The sequence below is a fragment of the Rhinopithecus roxellana genome, chromosome 8 (assembly GCF_007565055.1).
Source record: "Rhinopithecus roxellana isolate Shanxi Qingling chromosome 8, ASM756505v1, whole genome shotgun sequence".
NCBI lineage: Eukaryota > Metazoa > Chordata > Mammalia > Primates > Cercopithecidae > Rhinopithecus > Rhinopithecus roxellana.
The window spans coordinates 104,520,398-104,538,138 of record NC_044556.1 but is presented as its reverse complement, the minus strand read 5'-3'; the positions used below and the strand labels follow the sequence as shown (position 1 = coordinate 104,538,138).

General features: G+C 38.4%; 1 protein-coding gene across 2 annotated transcripts in view; it reads right to left on the bottom strand.

Moving 5' to 3' along the window:
• FMN2 (formin 2) overlaps positions 1–17,741 on the bottom strand; it is a 415,306-nt gene that overhangs the window by 309,087 nt on the left and 88,478 nt on the right. For both annotated transcript variants that reach the window (XM_030936062.1, XM_030936061.1), the window contains exons 3-4: positions 17,304–17,451; positions 7,096–7,151 (exon numbers count right to left, since the gene is read on the bottom strand). In XM_030936062.1, coding sequence (XP_030791922.1) covers positions 7,096–7,151; positions 17,304–17,451 — 204 coding nt within the window. The remainder of the gene's footprint in view (positions 1–7,095; positions 7,152–17,303; positions 17,452–17,741) is intronic.

The window sequence follows — 17,741 nt, the reverse complement described above, 5'->3', positions numbered from 1 at the left end:
TAAATATGATAAACAATAATGATAAATAATGATAAATAACAATAATGATAAATAGCTAACATTTTGGGTGCCAGGAGCTCCTCCAAAGCATTCTACATAAATGTATTTAAAACCCACCAAAAAAAAAAAGTAGAGATAGGAATTCTTATTATACCCATTTTATAGATGAGAAAACTAAGGCACACAGAGTAAAATGCTATTCCTAAATTCTGACAAAGATTCTCTCCTTGATCAAGCTCTAGCCAGGCTCCTCTGAGCCCTCTTCTCAACTAGGCCTTAACCTTGGCCTGTAAAGGCTTGAGCAAACATTAACATCATTTTCTAACAGCTAAAGGCTGCATCCCAAAGATAACCCTACCCCTCTTTAAATTACTGCCTAAGAAAACTCAAGGCTGCCAAAACAACTTACTGATTGTTTCAGCCTTCACCTGAGGATAGGGCATCTTTCCTAGTCTCTGGCGGAGGACAGACTCCTAACTTCTTATAACTGCCAGTTAGCAGACACAGCTGGCCTAATCTCATTTACACTAATGAACGCTTTGCAGTTTTTCACTTCTGAGTCTCCTGAGCCTCCTCTCACCCTTCTCCCTATTCCTTTATTCTCCCTTTAAAATGCTTGGTCACCTCTGTACAAATCAAAGTTGAGTTTAGTTCACACTGGACTCTTCCCTAGCGCAATAGTTGCCACTGATATAAAATCTGTCCTTATCATTTTAACTAATGTCTGACTTTGTTTATCTTTGACACTTCCCCAGTTAAAAGTGGAATAACTGGGATTTGTGCCCGGGAAAACTGGTCCAAAGCCCAGATCCTCAACCACTATGGTATGAGTATAAGCAAATGTTCTACCACTCCCGAAATGCACCCTAGACTGAGTCTTCTCAAGTCCAGTGTCTAGAACAAAGTCAGGTTTAGACAAATTTAGATTAAAAAATAGAAGTAGATTTTTTAAAAGGGAGTAGGAGTGCAGAAGAAACATATGTATAAGACAGATATGAAGGATCCTAAAGATTTAAAAAAAAAAAAACTAGGGTAATTTTTAAGGCTGGAACAAGCCAATCACACAGGAAATAGTGATAACGCTGAAGACTGAGGATGGCAAGGGAAAACCCCGTGTGTCAAACTCAGGAGTCTGAACATTTTCTCAAATGCTATGAGCAGTCACTGGATGAGTCTAAGCAGATATCAGACATTAGCAAATTTGGATTTTAGAAAGATAACTCTGGAGGCATTAGAGAGACCCATTGGGAGAATATTGCAGTAATCCAGATAAGACTCGGCTCTGGGTTAGGTGCTGTAAGACTGCAGGCCAAGAAGGCCCAGGAAGAGGAAAGCAGAACTGGGTCTCCAGGGCAGCTGTCTGCTGAGCTGCCCCTCAGGTCACCTGCACTATTGTGCTTCACCCTGGCTCCACATCCATTGCCATGTTCCCTTCCAATTTTCTACCTTTACTCTCTTCTGTGATCTGAATGAAATACTCACTCTTCTTCCCTCCACCTGTCCAAAAATAACCATTTGATCTAAATTTCACCCTTCCTAAGAAATTGCCCTTAATTGTAGTCTCTCAACAACCTTCCCCCTTTTTGTTAAGTTTATCTTGGCAGAATTACACTGCATCTTGCAAATCATTTCATGTACATGAAAGAGGTATGTTCTTCTAACTGTCTGCTTCTTAATACCCAAGACTTTGTCTTATAATTCTTCGTATTTCCTTCAATATCTACCACAAATACTTTGCACACAGTAGGTCAGCAGATGGTCAATAAAGGACAAGCCTGCTTTATAAGCAGAGAACTTTTATCAGCTCCACTACCCCCACTGGATTAGCTGCTTGGACTGTTTGCCTTTCTCCACAGGCCATTAATAATGTTGCATAGTGCAAATTAGTTTTACACCATCTAAAACTCAACAGGGCAAAGATGTTACTTCGTTTCACCTCCCAGCCTGACCACCCCAAGGAAAAACAAAAACAATCTGTGACATCCAATTATTTCTTCACATTCTCATCTCAAGTTCTAACTACTTTCCAGATGTTAGCTGGTTTTCATTCTTAAAACTCATAGAAGAGTTCCTTTTATTATTATTTCTAAGCTAAAACGTCTATATTTTTCTCTGAGCTCCTTCGAATTTCTACAGAATAAAAATTCCACCAAAAAAAAAAAAAAAAAAAAAAAAACTCTTTCTCTTAACATAGTATGGTAAATACCTTTCAAAATGCTACCTAACTTCAATGTCAGCACTGCCCCACGGGTATCCTGTCTTCTCTTCCCCTGCTAACCATCTCTCGCTTGCCCCTTCCCAGACTCATTTGGTCAGAGTATTTATTGGTTAAACTATTTATTGAGGACCTAAGAATGATTAGACACTGAGGAAGACTTCAAGGATAACTAACTCATGGTTTCAGACCCAAGCATCTCTCTCTCTCTCTCTCTTTGTGTTTCTTACTCTGCCTTATTTTAGTGATTTACTTGTCTTGTGGGTTATTGTTTTGTTGGTTTCCAATTACCTTGCAAATTCATATTACCTTTTGCCTTGGAGTTGAGAAAGCCCTCACATTCAACAACGTTTCTTTAGAACCCTTCTATATGTCTAAGACATTCTACCCTAATTCAAATGGCTTGTTTATTAAGTCTCCAGCATTATTTCTTCAAAATTACTTTTACCGCCCCCAGCCCCACTTTCTTTTGATCTGACCAATGCTGCTTTTGCTCTTCAAACTTTGCTTCTGAGTAATCAAGACCATCCCATCGACAAGGCTACTCCACATTACTCCATCTGTTTCCTTGACTTGTTCCTAAATTATTTCTGAAACTAATGGAACTGAGTGGCCATTGCCTAAAGAGTACTATAACAGATACTTTAAGGAGATCTAATTAAAAAAATTTACTTCTTCAAATAAATTTGCAGTTAGATTGGGCAATGAGGAGACTCGGCAGGGCCGATCAGAGCAAAGAATTTTTCTGACACTTGAGAATTTATTTGCATATAGACCATACAACATATGGGGGAAGACAGTGCTAATATTGTATAATTCCTTTTTATTATCAAGCACTTTGTAATAGATGTGACTATTGATAAATAAGAAATATTATAATGTGCAAAGACCTGACTTTCTATTGCCTGTTATTTTCAATTCTTACCCAAAGATGGAGTTTTTAAAAATCAAAATGTTATTCTATTTCCTTTCCAACTAGTCCATGTACATTAGAAACATATCAAGAGTTTTAGAAACATGCTTTGAAACAAAAATTTTATATATAATTTCAAAAGCAAAAAGTTAGAAACCAGGTAGCTACCAGGTGAAGCATGTTACCATACACCAGTCTTTAACTTAGAAGCAAATGTTCTTAGATAAAATAATTGACACATAGCTATTATATATTATAGAGTGTAAAAGGCTTTACAGCTTAAATATTTCAAATGCCGAAGGATTTAAATAAACAAAATCAAAAGACAGTCGCATTTCAGTTTTATGACATAATTCTTCAGATATAGCAGATTTTCAGAGCATATTACTTGAAATTAAAATAATCAGTGAGTGAGGTCTAAAGAATGTAATTTTATTTGAAAACCTAATTCCACAGGGTCATCAATAAAAGCACTCAAGGAGTAGCTATAGTCCGTTCTTTTCACTCGAGTGCCAGCTGTATTTGCTTTAAGCATCAGACTCTCTGGCAACACCACAGCCTCTGACTCCTGTGAGTTGAGGAAAGGCTTTATGAGTCATGTGTTTTTTCTAGGGATATTGGGCTCTCAGAATTATTAACTACAGAAAGAGTAAAAGTCAAAACTCATTCAATAAATTCCAATGTGCTCAGATTGAGAGAACAGGTGCCTGAACGCACATCTGAAGAATAACTTAGAGAGGATGCTTTCCAACTCGGCTGCAAGCCTCTAACTAAGCAGTCCTGGGGATCTCGCATTACGACCACAGAAGAACGCAGGCAACACTGGACGGACCAGAAAAATCTCTTAGGTTCATCATTCATACTGAGAAAACTGCCTTCAAACCTCTCATTTCCATCTGCAGTGGTGATTTAGAGATACAGAACTGCCATCTAGTGACTAGGAAGGAAAAAGCAAGGGCTTGCCATGAAAAATAATATTTTTTTTACATAACAAAGTGCTAAAGTTAGTAAAATTCACACAACTTAGCACATCAAAGTTCTAGTAAAACTTCAAAACGTATAAGTGAACTAATATACCTATTTGCCTCTATAATGTATCTTGACATCTGACTCATACATGGTATAGTTTCAATATAATAAAATAAATTTAGAATAAACTTCTCATTCATCTGATGATTTTGGCATAGGGCGATTACCCATGTAAAAGTGTAACTTTTATCATCGTATAAGTATAAAATTAAACAGATCTATACTCAAATAGTGGGTCTACCCTTTATCAAGCCTGTGATCTTATGCAAGTTACTTTTACCTTGTATAATCATTTTCTTTAGCAGTTAAATGTGCATTATAAGAGTTACTTTAAAGGATTATTGTAAGGATTTCTTAAGGTAATAGAGTAAAAGAAGAGGTATACAGTAGGTTGACAATTAATTTGAGTTTGCTGTATCCCCTTTATGGACAGTTACTTTAGGCTGTCATGAAACATACCCATATCATCTAAGAAAAGAATCAGCCCATAAAATCAATGTATGACAAAGAGTTAATGATTGCAAAAGTAAGTGATGTCATTGTTGGGTGCTTAATCTCGATTGCTTACAAATATTGTTACCTCTCAATTAATTTTCCTGACTTCTAGACACCTCACTGTCGACAAGGATAAGATGTAACATTTGTTCAATCTATTTCACCCTTGAGTCTTCAAGTTGTAAAATCAAGTGTTCTAAAATAACCTACTCCATTAGGTTTCTGCTTATTGCCATATATATATATTTTTTTTTTTTTTTTTTTTTTTTTTTTTTTTTTGAGACAGAGTCTCACTCTGTCGCCCAGGCTGGGGTGCAGTGGTGTGATCTCGGCTCACTGCAAGCTCTGTCTCCTGGGTTCACGGCATTCTCCTGCCTCAGCCTCCTGAGTAGCTGGGACTACAGGTACCCGCCACCACACCCAGCTAATTTTTTGTATTTTTAGTAGAGACAGGGTTTCACTGTGTTAGTCAGAATGGTCTCGATCTCCTGGCCTCGTGATCTGCCCGCTTTGGCCTCCCAAAGTACTGGGATTACAGGTGTGAGCCACCACGCCCAGCCCCATTGTAATGTATTTTACTATGTATGGTCCATCACTCAGGAAAAACACTCTATAATGTTACACACATGAATATATATCTTGAAATAGCATAATATAGAAAGCAATGTTCTATATGTTTTATCATTGTTGATATTGTCAAATACTTCCTGTTCAGGTTCTCTTCGACATTATCATATATAACAATTGATTCATACACGTCCTGGACATAAGAATTTAGAAAAACTTAATATATTCCTTTAAATCACAAATTAGCCATGCTTTGCACAAAAGAAAGGCTTAAAAAGAGAGGGAAGATTTGAGGGCGCTGTTTTTCTTAATAATTGCTGACCTTACTGTTTCTTTTTACCTTTTTATCTTTCTTCATCTTTTTTGCTGTGGGCTAATCATTGCAGATAATTAAGGGACCATCAGTTGAGCCCACCATGCCTCTCCAAGTGCCACCAAGTTGATGTAGGCCTCTGCTCCCATAACAATAAGCTGCAAAACCTTGCTTTTTTAATGAGCTGTCCTTAAGGATAGCTAATCTCGCTGCATTTTTGAAAAGCACCCAGGTGCTGTTTTCAACCAATGTTATACCCCAATTTCTCCTCCAGGAGGAGCACAACTTTCATGTATAACAGGGATTCTTTTCTGAAGGGAAGTTACTTTATTCTTTGATGACTTCTCAGAGATCAGCAATAATTTAATTTTACAGAGAAGAACCCTATGTCCCAAGTAATCTAAGCATGTTGTCATCACACTAATCAGAAATAGATCCGGGTGTAAAACCCAGGTGTGTGTCTCCTCATTTTCTCCTAGACCACCAACAGAGCAGAACACATCTTTTTACTATTCATTTCTAAAACTAAGTTACTGTCAAAAGCATAGCTGGGTGAAAATGTAAATTAAGCAAATGGTTTTATATCCAAAAAAGCAATTGCTATTCACAATTACTCTTCCATACAAATGTTTCCTTTCTTGTAGGTTTTTTTTTTTTTTTTTTTTAAATAAGAAATCCATTTTAGCATAAGAAAAAAAACACAAAATTTGGCTTTTTTGGTAACTGATACGGTTTGGCTCTGTGTCCCCACCCAAATCTCATCTTGTAGCTCCCATAATTCCCACATGTTGGGGAGGGCCCTGGTGGGAGATGACTGAATCATGGGGGCTGGTCTTTCCCATGCTCTTCTCATGATAGTGAACGGGTCTTACGAGATCTAATGGTTTTAAAAATGGGACTTTCTCTGCACAAGCTCTTTTTTGCCTGCTGCCATCCACGTAAGATGTGATTTGCTTCTCCTTGCCTTCTGCCACGAACTTGTGAGGCCTCCCCAGCCATGTGGAACTGTAAGTCCAATAAGCCTCTTTCTTTTGCAAATTGCCCAGTCTCGGGTATGCCTTTATCAGCAGTGTGAAAATGGACTAATACAGTAACAGGAAAAAAAAAAGTTTCTGTGGAAATTAAACAGATGCTAATTAATGTTTCATTCACCAAAGTAATAAGAATCTTATTTGACTTTAGCAAAGCTCTGACAGATTTTTTTTTTTAAAGATCATAGCCATGGGACTATTTGAGCAGGCGCATCTCGGCAGACTTCTCCCTGGAGCGGCCACCGTTTCCTGCTGGAGCCAGCTGTCATTGGGCCCAACTCTTTGGCTGGATATAGAATAAAGCAGCTTCTGAAAAGCTTGTACTCAGTTCCACTTCAAGGCTGATTTTCTACGCAAAAAAATAAATGGAAGAAAACATCCCCTTCTGCCTGACTGGATCCCACTGCAGGCCTAGGGAAAACAAGGGCATCCTAGCCAGCCAGGCAGATGGAAAGATAAATCGCAGAGTCTGTCACAATCTTAAGACCAATAAGACAGATGGGAATCTGACATCCTAATAAGATTGTCTTACCTTCTGGACAGCATCCGAGCGTTTTTTGGGAGTTTCCGAAACAGCAGATTGAGATTCTAGTTTGGAAAGGAAGCAGACAGTCAGTATCTTAAAGGACAATTTTCCTATTTCTTCAATCAGAAAATAAAACTTTCAGTAAAATATATCATTAACCATAAGCACCAAAACTATCCAGTCTCTCTTCCAATTATATAACTGGGTTATTAGGATATGACTATTTTTCAGTATATATAATACATATAATGAGAGTGCTCATGCCATTTTTAAAAATTGGGATATTCCTAAGCCCTTCTCTATATATCAACTATCCTTATTTGTCTCAATTGCTAGTTTCTAAATTGTGCCAGAAAGTCCTTCTAAGACTTTCACAGAGTATATTATTCACTCAGCTGAAGTCTGTATCACAGTAGAAGCTACCTCACCAAGGTTGAAGGATGGGATCTCAAAAGCCTTGCCTAACTGTTGTCAAATTGCCCCTTGATTTCAATGAGAGATGATGAACACTGTTACCAAGAGACAGAGTAAGGAGGGTTTCTGAAGCGGTTTTTCTCTTTTAGTCCTCATGTCATCTGAGATTCTACGAGACTGCAAATTCATCATGCTTTAAAACCTAAGGCATAACCAAGTCAGGGATTTTTTTTTCTTAAGCTAGAGGGCACTTTCTTCTAAGTGAAGCTTGCATGCAAATTTAAAAATAAAAGGGCCTTTATGATAAAAAATCAAAATCAAAGGGCCTTCAAGGGATCCCTCATGCTCCATGAATCAGAGCCTGAAAAACCACTAATCTCATCCATCCTCCGCACCTTTCAGAGGAGAAATTCAATGCCTATAACGCAAGCGGTTGTTGGCAAGGTGAAGACGAGAGTTTATATCTCCTGACTGTCACGTTGCTCCCCGACTGGCATGCAGACCAGACCCTGGACACAAGGTACAGCAGTCACTGTTTTTGTTTTTTCTTTTTTTTTTTTTCAAGATGGAGTTTCGCTCTCTTGCCCAGGCTGGAGTGCAGTGGCGCAATCTTGGCTCACTGCAACCTCTGCCTCCCGGGTTGAAGGGATTCTCCTGTCTCAGCCTCCAGAATAGCTGGGATTACAAGCACCCGCCACCACGCCCAGCTAATTTTTGTATTTTTTAGTAGAGATGGGGTTTCACTATGTTGGCCAGGCTGGTCTCGAACTCCTGACCTCGTGATCCGTCCACCTTGGCCTCCCAAAGTGCTGGGATTACAGGCATGAGCCACCCCACCCGGCCAGCAGTCACTCTTTACGTTCATTTTGACATTTCCAATTTAGCAGCATAGTAGCTGATGTAAGTGACAATGCTACAGAAAAATAAAAGGCATTTAGTATTTAAACAGCATAACATACTGTTAAGCTACATTGAAAGTCACATTGAAAGCTACATTGAAAGTTTTCATTTCACTCAGATGAGAATCTGTCTCCACAGAGGCCCACAAGGCCTGGTTTCAACTACTGTTACTCACTAGCCTCTCTACCCACCTACATCTGTACCATCTTGCTCACCAGGCCAGCCACCCTGGCCAGCTTGCTTGTCTTGTAACACACCAGTCATGCTTCTTCCATAGGGTCGCCAAAGCCACGGTGGCTACTGTCTCTGCCCAGAGCACTGCACTCACTCTTCTTCCCAATAGCTGCAAGCCCCACTCTGTGGCTGCTTCCTTCGGGGCTTTGCTAAAGCAGTAACCCCACCCACTTCTTAGCACCCACCACACACTCACCCTTACTTTCTTCGTAACCTGGATCATCACACCATATATACTCCATAATGCATTTGGTTGCCTACTTATTTATACCTGTTATTCCACTAGAACATAAACTCTGTGAAAGCAAGAATTGTTGTCAGTTTGTCCCCTTGTTGTGTCCCCCACATCCAAATAGTGCCTGGCACTTAGTAGGTGCTTAAAATATTTGTTGAGTAATTGTAGGAGTGAATGAAAGAAACACGAAATATCAAAACAATGATGAGACCATGAAAGTGGGTTCCACCATGAAAAGTAGGGTATCCGGGGCAGAGAAAGAGACAGTAAGGATTTTACATGAGACAATATAGATATTGCCTTGCCTTTCGCTATTTTCTGAATCTCAGCTAAGAGCATATATTTTAAAACAAAAATCATTGAGAATAGCATGATGCAGTCACTTACCAATCAGTGTCACAGTGGCAATGAACAATTGGCCTTAAAATACAACCATTTCCCCAGATAAATATAGCATATCATTGAACTAATCAAAAAGAGATTCTTCTCTCTTATATTGACAAATCTCTACTCTGAACTTAACACTGGAGTTAGCCAAATTTTAATAAAGATATTTAACAGCAAAGCTAGTTAACAGTTAATATTAAAGCAAATCCAAACTCCAGAATGCTCTTATTTTCTATTGTTTTTCCTCACTTCCAAACCCTCCCAAACACAATAGACTCAAGGCAAGTCTTGGCTTTGTACCAGTGGGGAAAAGTCTCTCTTCCTCTTCTATTTAGATCATGCAATAAGAGCCTAAAGGCTCTCCTGGTGGTACACGAAGAGTTAAATGCTTTCTAGCTTTTTTCTATAGTCCTTGACCTGGTAACCAGACCCAGAAAGTAAACTTCTGGGCTCTGATGGTAAAGAACAAGTGCAGTTTATCAGAAAAACATACTTAGAAAACCACGTTTATTAGAAAGATGCATCAGCAAAATATTCTGTACACCTACACCCAAACTTTCAGCTTCTCTCTGTCTAATTCAATAGCTACCTGAACTGGATTCATTCTCCCATCCCTAACCATTTCACTGTAGCTTTTATTTGTGTGAATCTGTGTGTTAAAACATCAAAGAGAAATTTGTAGGTTGAAATGCTGTCTTCAAAATCATAAGCTGGAAAATAGGAGTTCTAGAGGGTCAAGATTTTAAGAGGAATGAGATGTACAGAATAACTCTACTGAAAAATAAAGGGAAAATCAATGAGAACCACTGAGAGAGGAGAGAAAAAATACACGATAAGGAAAAAGAAAACAATACAGAATAAAAGAAAGAGAAATAGAAGGAAAAAGGTCTAGGAGGGAGAAAGTAAAGGGAAGCATGAAAAATGGCGAAAGTGTCCTTTAGGGAGCAGAGAGAAATTGATGTACCAGTAATGGCTGAAGAGAGGAGTCACTAGATAGGTGTATCTGAGATATCAGCTTAGTTCCAACTTTCACAGTGCTCCCTAAATGAAAATGATCACTCCCAGAACTCCTGGCGCCCTCGTTCCCAACACTCTCCTCCTCTCAGGATCCAGGGCACTTTCAGGAATTACCTTAAACCCAGCTCTAGGACAGACTGACCATCTCCATCAAATATTCATCACTAGAATGTTTATTATTTTTAAAGAGTAACCCGGTAAGAGAGCTCTCAAGGGTACATTTAAAACTGCCACCTCCTTCACCCATCCTTAAAATTAAGAAACCAGAATGTTCTTTAAAAAAAAAAAATCAGGCTGGGCGCAGTGGCTCACGTCTGTAATCCCAGCACTTTGGGAGGCCTAGGCGGGTGGATCACAAGATCAGGCCAACATGGTGAAATCCCGTCTCTACTAAAAATACAAAAATTAGCTGGGCCTGGTGGTGGGCATCTGTAGTCCCAGCTACTCAGGAGGCTGACGCAGGGGAATCACTTGAACCTGGGAGGCAGAGGTTGCAGTGAGCCGAGATTGTGACACTGCACTCCAGCCTGGTGACAGAGCAAGAGTCAGTCTCAAAAACAAAACAAAATAAAACAAAACAAAAAACATTATGAAGCAGAAACAGAGAGGGAGAAAGAACATTCCTTAAAAAAAAAAAAAAAGTTAAATATTCCATTTTAAAAAGTTACCTCATAAAATTCTGAGCATAATATAAAATTCTGGACTCCCTATGGTACCAAATATGTTTCAAGAGTGACCTCTTTTTCATCACAAAATAAGCCTTTCACTCATGAAACAAAACATACTTGGATGAGCTGTGTATTTATAGAGAGAAGACAAGACAATGAGCGGGATATGCCTCTCTGCTAAGAATGGAAAATAAACCAGCCTTTTAAAATATATATACAAAATATGCCTTCTAAAAATGAATGAAGTAGTCTCTAAATAGTTTGGCATTTTAAGTTAAAACGCAGCTACATAAAATTATTATATGATAGCTTCTTTAATGGTATATACCATTTGATTCAAATCCAGTCAATTTAACTGAAACGTAATTCATTAAATTTCATTTAAATAGCATGACTTATGATTGGCTGCCTAATAAATGCAAGATATTTTTAATTCTGATATACCATGTCTTTTCAAAAATGAAGATGAGGTTAAATACTTGAATTTTCCTAAATAAGGCCAATTCCATGATCTGCTTATTTGATTATTTAATAGTATTGAGGCTCTGCCTCTCATTGTCAACAAAATATAGCCACACCTAGGCTATAGTTAGCTCAAGAGAAAAGGAAGGCCAATTTTAGAGAAACTATATGTATGCGTGTGTATATACACACACACGTATATATACATTCATGTACACACACACACGTATATATACATTCATGTACACACACACACGTATATATACATTCATGTACACACACACACGTATATATACATTCATGTACACACACACACGTATATATACATACATGTATACACACACACGTATATATACATTCATGTATATATACACACACGTATATATACATTCATGTATATACACACACGTATATATACATACATGTATATATACATGCATACATACAGTATATAATACATAATATATATTCAATTCAATATATTATATAATTAATATATAATCTATACATATAATATATAATATATAATCATAAGCCAATCATATCAATTATCTAATATAATATATTATACATATAATGTATTTACATGTTGAAAACGGAGAATTATCTTTGGGAGATACAGTCAATCTACTCCAGTACATTTTATTCCTTGATTAAGTGAGAGGCTCAGAAAGATAGAATACTAGCAAGTCTCCCCTGGTCCCTTATAGAATTTCTGCATTATCTCAACTGAACTTATGTTAAAACATTTGAACAAAACACAGAAATGGACTGGGCATGATGGCTCATGCCTGTAATCACAGCACTTTGGGAGGCCAAGGTGGGAGGATCACTTAAGCCCAGGAGTTCAACACCAGCCTGAGCCACATGACAAAACCTCATATCTACAAAAAATTTTAAAAATTAGCTGGGCATCGTGGCTCACACCTTTAATCCCAGCACTTTGGGAGGCTAAGGTGGAAGGATCACTTGAGCTCAGGTGGTAAAGGCTACAGTGAGCTAAGATCATGCCACTACACACCAGTCTGGGCGACAAACTTAAACCCTGTCTCAAAAAGAAAAGAAATGAGTTGATACTATATTGACCTTGCACGGCACAGAATCTCTTCTCTTAAGAACCATTAGAGACACTTCTTTGGGATATGAATTGTGCTTCTCTGAGTGACTGTGTTTTCAATCTCATGGACACTGAGGAAGACATTCACATTCCCCTTTCTGCTTTGCAGCTGAGGGCTAAATTTACAATTACCTTTAAAAATGGCAGATCCTTACGAGATACATTTCACTGGGCTGTCTTAGCTCAGCTTCATTTTATCGTTCCATCCTAAATTCCTTTTAGTTTGATCTATATTCCTTATTCCTTTATGATCCTTTTGTACATTTTACGTATTTATAAGCTGCTCAAATCTTTTTTTGGAACAAAGGTGAATTACAATGTACTCAGCCAGTGCATAACTGCATTTTAAAGGATTTTCACCTGAAAATATCCTGCCATGGTTCTTCGTTTCTTTCTTTTCTTTTATTCCTTGCAGCAGGAAGTCATCTACCATGTTTCTACCAGATCCTCTTCCACATATTTTCTTCTAGGATTTTCTGTGCCTTGATTGTCTTTCTAAAAAGTCAGTTCTCTGTCTCCTCTCAACCATTCACATTTTCAAAGAAAGGTGAGGGATTTGATATTCCATAGACGAAACGACAATGATCAAAAGCCCCTATGCACATCTATACACCTGCTCCTGCTCCGGGTTCTCCATGAATTTGAAAACTCAAGTTCATTATTTGATGTTGTTCAAATCTATTGAATGACCTTTGAAACTTGGTATTGAGCCCCGAAATTGGTCCATGAACTGTTTTAGCCCATACAAAACTCTCCCTCAAATCTTGCATTAATGTGCTAAGTAGATGTTTATTTGGATCTTTTCCAGCAAAAGATTTTCATCATTCACTCAAATATTTAAATACATACTATGTACCGGAAAGTCTTGAAATTCTGAAAACAGAAAAACTCAATACATAAAGCATTCAGATGACAGAGATAGGAATAGGATGTCATGGGACTCCAGAAAAGAGCCCATGAGTGGAAAACAGCCATGGATGGGTAGGTGAGTGCTGTGTATAGGCAAGGGAAACTGAGGGAGAAGATAAAGTGAAAATGATAAATAGAAAGGGCTTCTTTGTATCAATGTTTTTGCCACCAACTGGTTTTGGTTTTTTATTTGTTTAATACCACCAACATGGGAAGCATATGACTTCCTTTTTTCCCAGTCAGTCTTTTCCTTCAGGGGTGTTCTGCAGACTTCAAAAGGTCAGTGTTAATACCTTAGGCCCATCTGTGGAGGCAATGCCAACTGCAGAGGGAGCCAGGATGAGAACAAAGGACTGCCAGGAATCTGCAACTCACTGGTGAGAAGAGGCACCAAGACCTCACCATGGCCTCAGCCCTTCCAGTTCATACAAAGAAGGGGCAGTTCCTTCACCAATCCATAAAAGAAGAAAAACACCATCTTTCACCGAAGAGATCATGAAAAAGTTAAAGTGAGATGCTCCCTATGCAGTTAAAGTGAGATACATGAAAAAGGCAGAAGAGAGAGTACCACAAATCTGAATTAGCTGGACATGTGAATTAGGTAACCAATTTTAAGAGCTGGAAAAAAGGCCGAGCGCAGTGGTTCATGCCTGTAATCCCAGCACTTTGGGAGGCTGATGGGGGGTGGATCACCTGAGGTCAGGAGTTCAAGATCAGCTGGGCCAACATGGTGAAACCCCGTCTCTACAAAAATACAAAAATTAGCCGGGCATGATGGTGGGCGCCTGTAATCCCAGCCACTCAGGAGGCTGATGCGGGAGAATGTCTTGAATTCAGGAGACGGTGGTAGCAGTGAGCTGAGATCATGCCACTGCATTCCAGCCCGGACCACAGAGTGACACTCCAAAAACAAACAACAACAACAAAAAAATGAGCTGCAAAAAACAACAAACGAAGCAAGCAAAAAAAAAAAAAAAAAGTCCTCCATTTTCTAAGCTAGACCTGCAAGTCTTTCTTCTTCTTCTTCAAAAAATGTCATTGAACTCTTTTACTTTGAATTAAAATAGAAAGGGGTCGGCCGGGCGCAGTGGCTCATGCCTGTAATCCCAGCACTTTGGGAGGCAGAGGCGGGTGGATCACTTGAGGTCAGGAATTTGAGACCAGCTTAGCTAACATGGTGAAACCCCGTCTCTACTAAAAATACAAAAATTAGCCTGGCCTGGTGGTAGGCGTATGTAATCCCAGGTGCTCGGGAGGCCAAGGCAAGAGGATCGCTTGAACTCAGGAGGTGGTGGTTGCAGTGGGCTGAGATTGTGCCATTGCACTCCAGCCTGGGTGACAGAGTAAGAACCCACAAATAAATTTTTTTTAAAAAAGGGGAGGTCATGTGTTATATACAGTGAATGTAACCATGATGTCACCACATAAGAATATGTACCTATCAGTTAACTACAAATAGATCATCACTATTAATAATTATATCATCAAACTTTGCGATTGATGTAAAACATGAGACTGTAGGCAAAGTTTACCTATGATATTGACATTCCCACTGTTACAACTGACTGACTAGAAGAGAGTGTGGTGTGGTTCTGGGGATGAGGCTGTCTCGTGGAAGTGTCTTTCCAAATGAACGTCAGGGCGTCACAACAGAAAAAGTTTAGAAAGACCCATTCGATCACTCTGATGAAAAAATGCTACCACAGATCAACTAGAGAAAAATAAGTCACTAAGTTAAATTACTTCTTACCTCCATCATCCTCTTCAAGAATGCATTTTTAAAAAGGAGACAAGTTATTTCATTAAAAATCACCTGCTCTGGCATTTTGCAAGCTACAATAAATCATGAACCAAAAACCAGATGACAGACTTCCTGGTATCAATGCCAACTTCATCTTTTACCAAAGTAAAATTCAGATTATCGCACTCAATTAACTTTGAGTCAAGTGTTCCACCAGTATATATGCCAGCAACATAAAATGCTTTATAATGTTTATTATAAAGTGCCCTAAAATTTAAGAATATCATATAAATGTTTCAGTTAAACAAGTTGAGAATGATACAGTAGGGAAGAGAAAACACGAAAATATCACCCAATCAATGATGCAAAACATGGGATATGAACAACTGTTAACAGGACTCTCCATGCAATTGATTAATCCAACTATATCTACCCCTAAGTATTTTGTATCACTAAATGTGATCATAAATAGAGTAGTGTAGAAAATGGGATCAATACTTTTCATTGTGTGTTTTACTTTTAATTGTGTGTTTTCCTTTGAAACTAAAAGTCTCTTTACTTCCTTGATTTTCAGGTGCTATCATGGTAGAGGTCTCTCATCTCTGAAGATCTTTGCTTAAAGGAAGTCTGCCTTGGCCTTGAGAAACTGCTGTTTGTAAGTGTTATGATAAACTCAGTGTCCTTCCTGGAACAGCACTTCCTACACCTTATCTCTCACTTGTTGTTCGTTTCAGGGAGTACAGCCCACCTAGTGAATACCACGCAGTGTTTCAAAAGCACTGGACATTTAAAAAGGGAGATTCAAGGTCAAGTGTGGGCCCCCATTTCAGTGCATTGGTGGAAAAAAAAAGGCGCAAATACATCCCTCCAGAAACGGGGATAAAAATGGGAGGCAAGGTTCCCTTTGCAGAACTTTGGGTGGGGGACTGGAATAAAACCTTTTACATTGTTGGTCATTGTTGGTTAAAAGGGACCTCATGAATAAGAGAATGACATGAAACAATGATAATTATAATAAATAATATTAAATACACTGAGCTAGGCACTGCATTCTGCATTCTAATGCTTCATACAAATGCCTGTAATTCTCAAAACAGCCCTACACAGTACATGCTATGCTCATCACCATTTTACAGATGAGAAAACTGAATATAATTGTTAGGAAATTTGCCTGAGATTACAAAGCTAATAAGTTGGCAGAGCCCAAGCTCCATGCTTTTAAGTTATGCTCTTCTACTATGCGTCCAAAATAAGTTTCTAATGACTATCTTCCTCTCTATGAGTCAATCAGAAAAAAAAATCAAAATTCTTAACTCTATCTATGTTACCATTTAGGAAAATCTGGTGGAGAAATCTATGAACAGCAATGATGCTCTTCTATTTACTCCTCACTCATCATGCTTCAGAAATCAATATTTATGCCTGGTCAGTCCACCAGGAGGAAGTTGGGAATTTATTACAACAAAATGAAGAAGAGTCCAGGTGTGGTGGCTCATGCCTGTAATTCCAGTACTTTAGGAGAATGGAGAATCGCTTTAGCCCAGGAGTCTGGATCAGCCTAGGCAACAGAGTGAGACTCTGGCTCTACAAAAAATTTAGCCGGACATGGTAGCGCACGGCTGTGGTCCCAGCTACTTGGGAGGCTGAGTTGGGAGAAATGCTTGAGCCAGGGAACTTGAGACTGCAGTAACCCATTGCTCCACTGCAGTCTAGCCTGGGTGACAGAGCAAGACCTTGTCAAAAAAAAAAAAAAAAAAAGAAGAAGAAGAAGAAAAGGGAGAAAACAACCATATTCCATAAAGCATTGTTCCACAAATATGGTTCTCAATTCTGTATGACAAATATAAAGTGTTTTCTTAAAATCAGCCTAGGGGGTCATCATCCTGCTGAACTCCTCCAAATAAACCTGAGGCTAATCTCACGCTATCTTCCCAGCCAATAACACAAAATACTTTAAGACAACAAAAGGAACAAAGAGAGAAAAGACCCCAAAATAAAAATTTCTTAAAGATTATGTCTGAATGCCATGCAATTAAAAATAAAAGATTACTTAAAATTAAGATTTAATAAAACGTATATCTCTCTATCTTGCCTCTTCCAGTTATCTCTGAAGACAAAGGAAACACTTACCTGTTTCAGCATCCTCGAGCCTGTATTCTTCATCAGGAGGTTTGGATGATGGCCCCATGGATGGGACTCGTCTAGGAAACTGCCCTTCTGAATAGTCCAACGAGTGTGTGGGTTGACTAACTGCAGCCCAGGTATAAAGTTGATCTTGCTATATTTAAAAATAAAAAATGTTGAAATGCTATTAATTCAGTTACAAAAAAATCAGCCATGACTAATATATTGCAAAATCATTTCTATGTAAATTACTTATATATGCATATATATATGAAACATTAAAACAGTATTTTATACTATTCAGTGTAGATTCCTAAGGTACACATTTTTTTCATGCAGTCATTTTATCTTTATAACCACATTTGCCTCAACTTCATTTCTATAGTAAAACCTTCGCCTCTTTCTTTGGAGGGAGAGATGCTATATAGCCCTGCAGGGAATTAT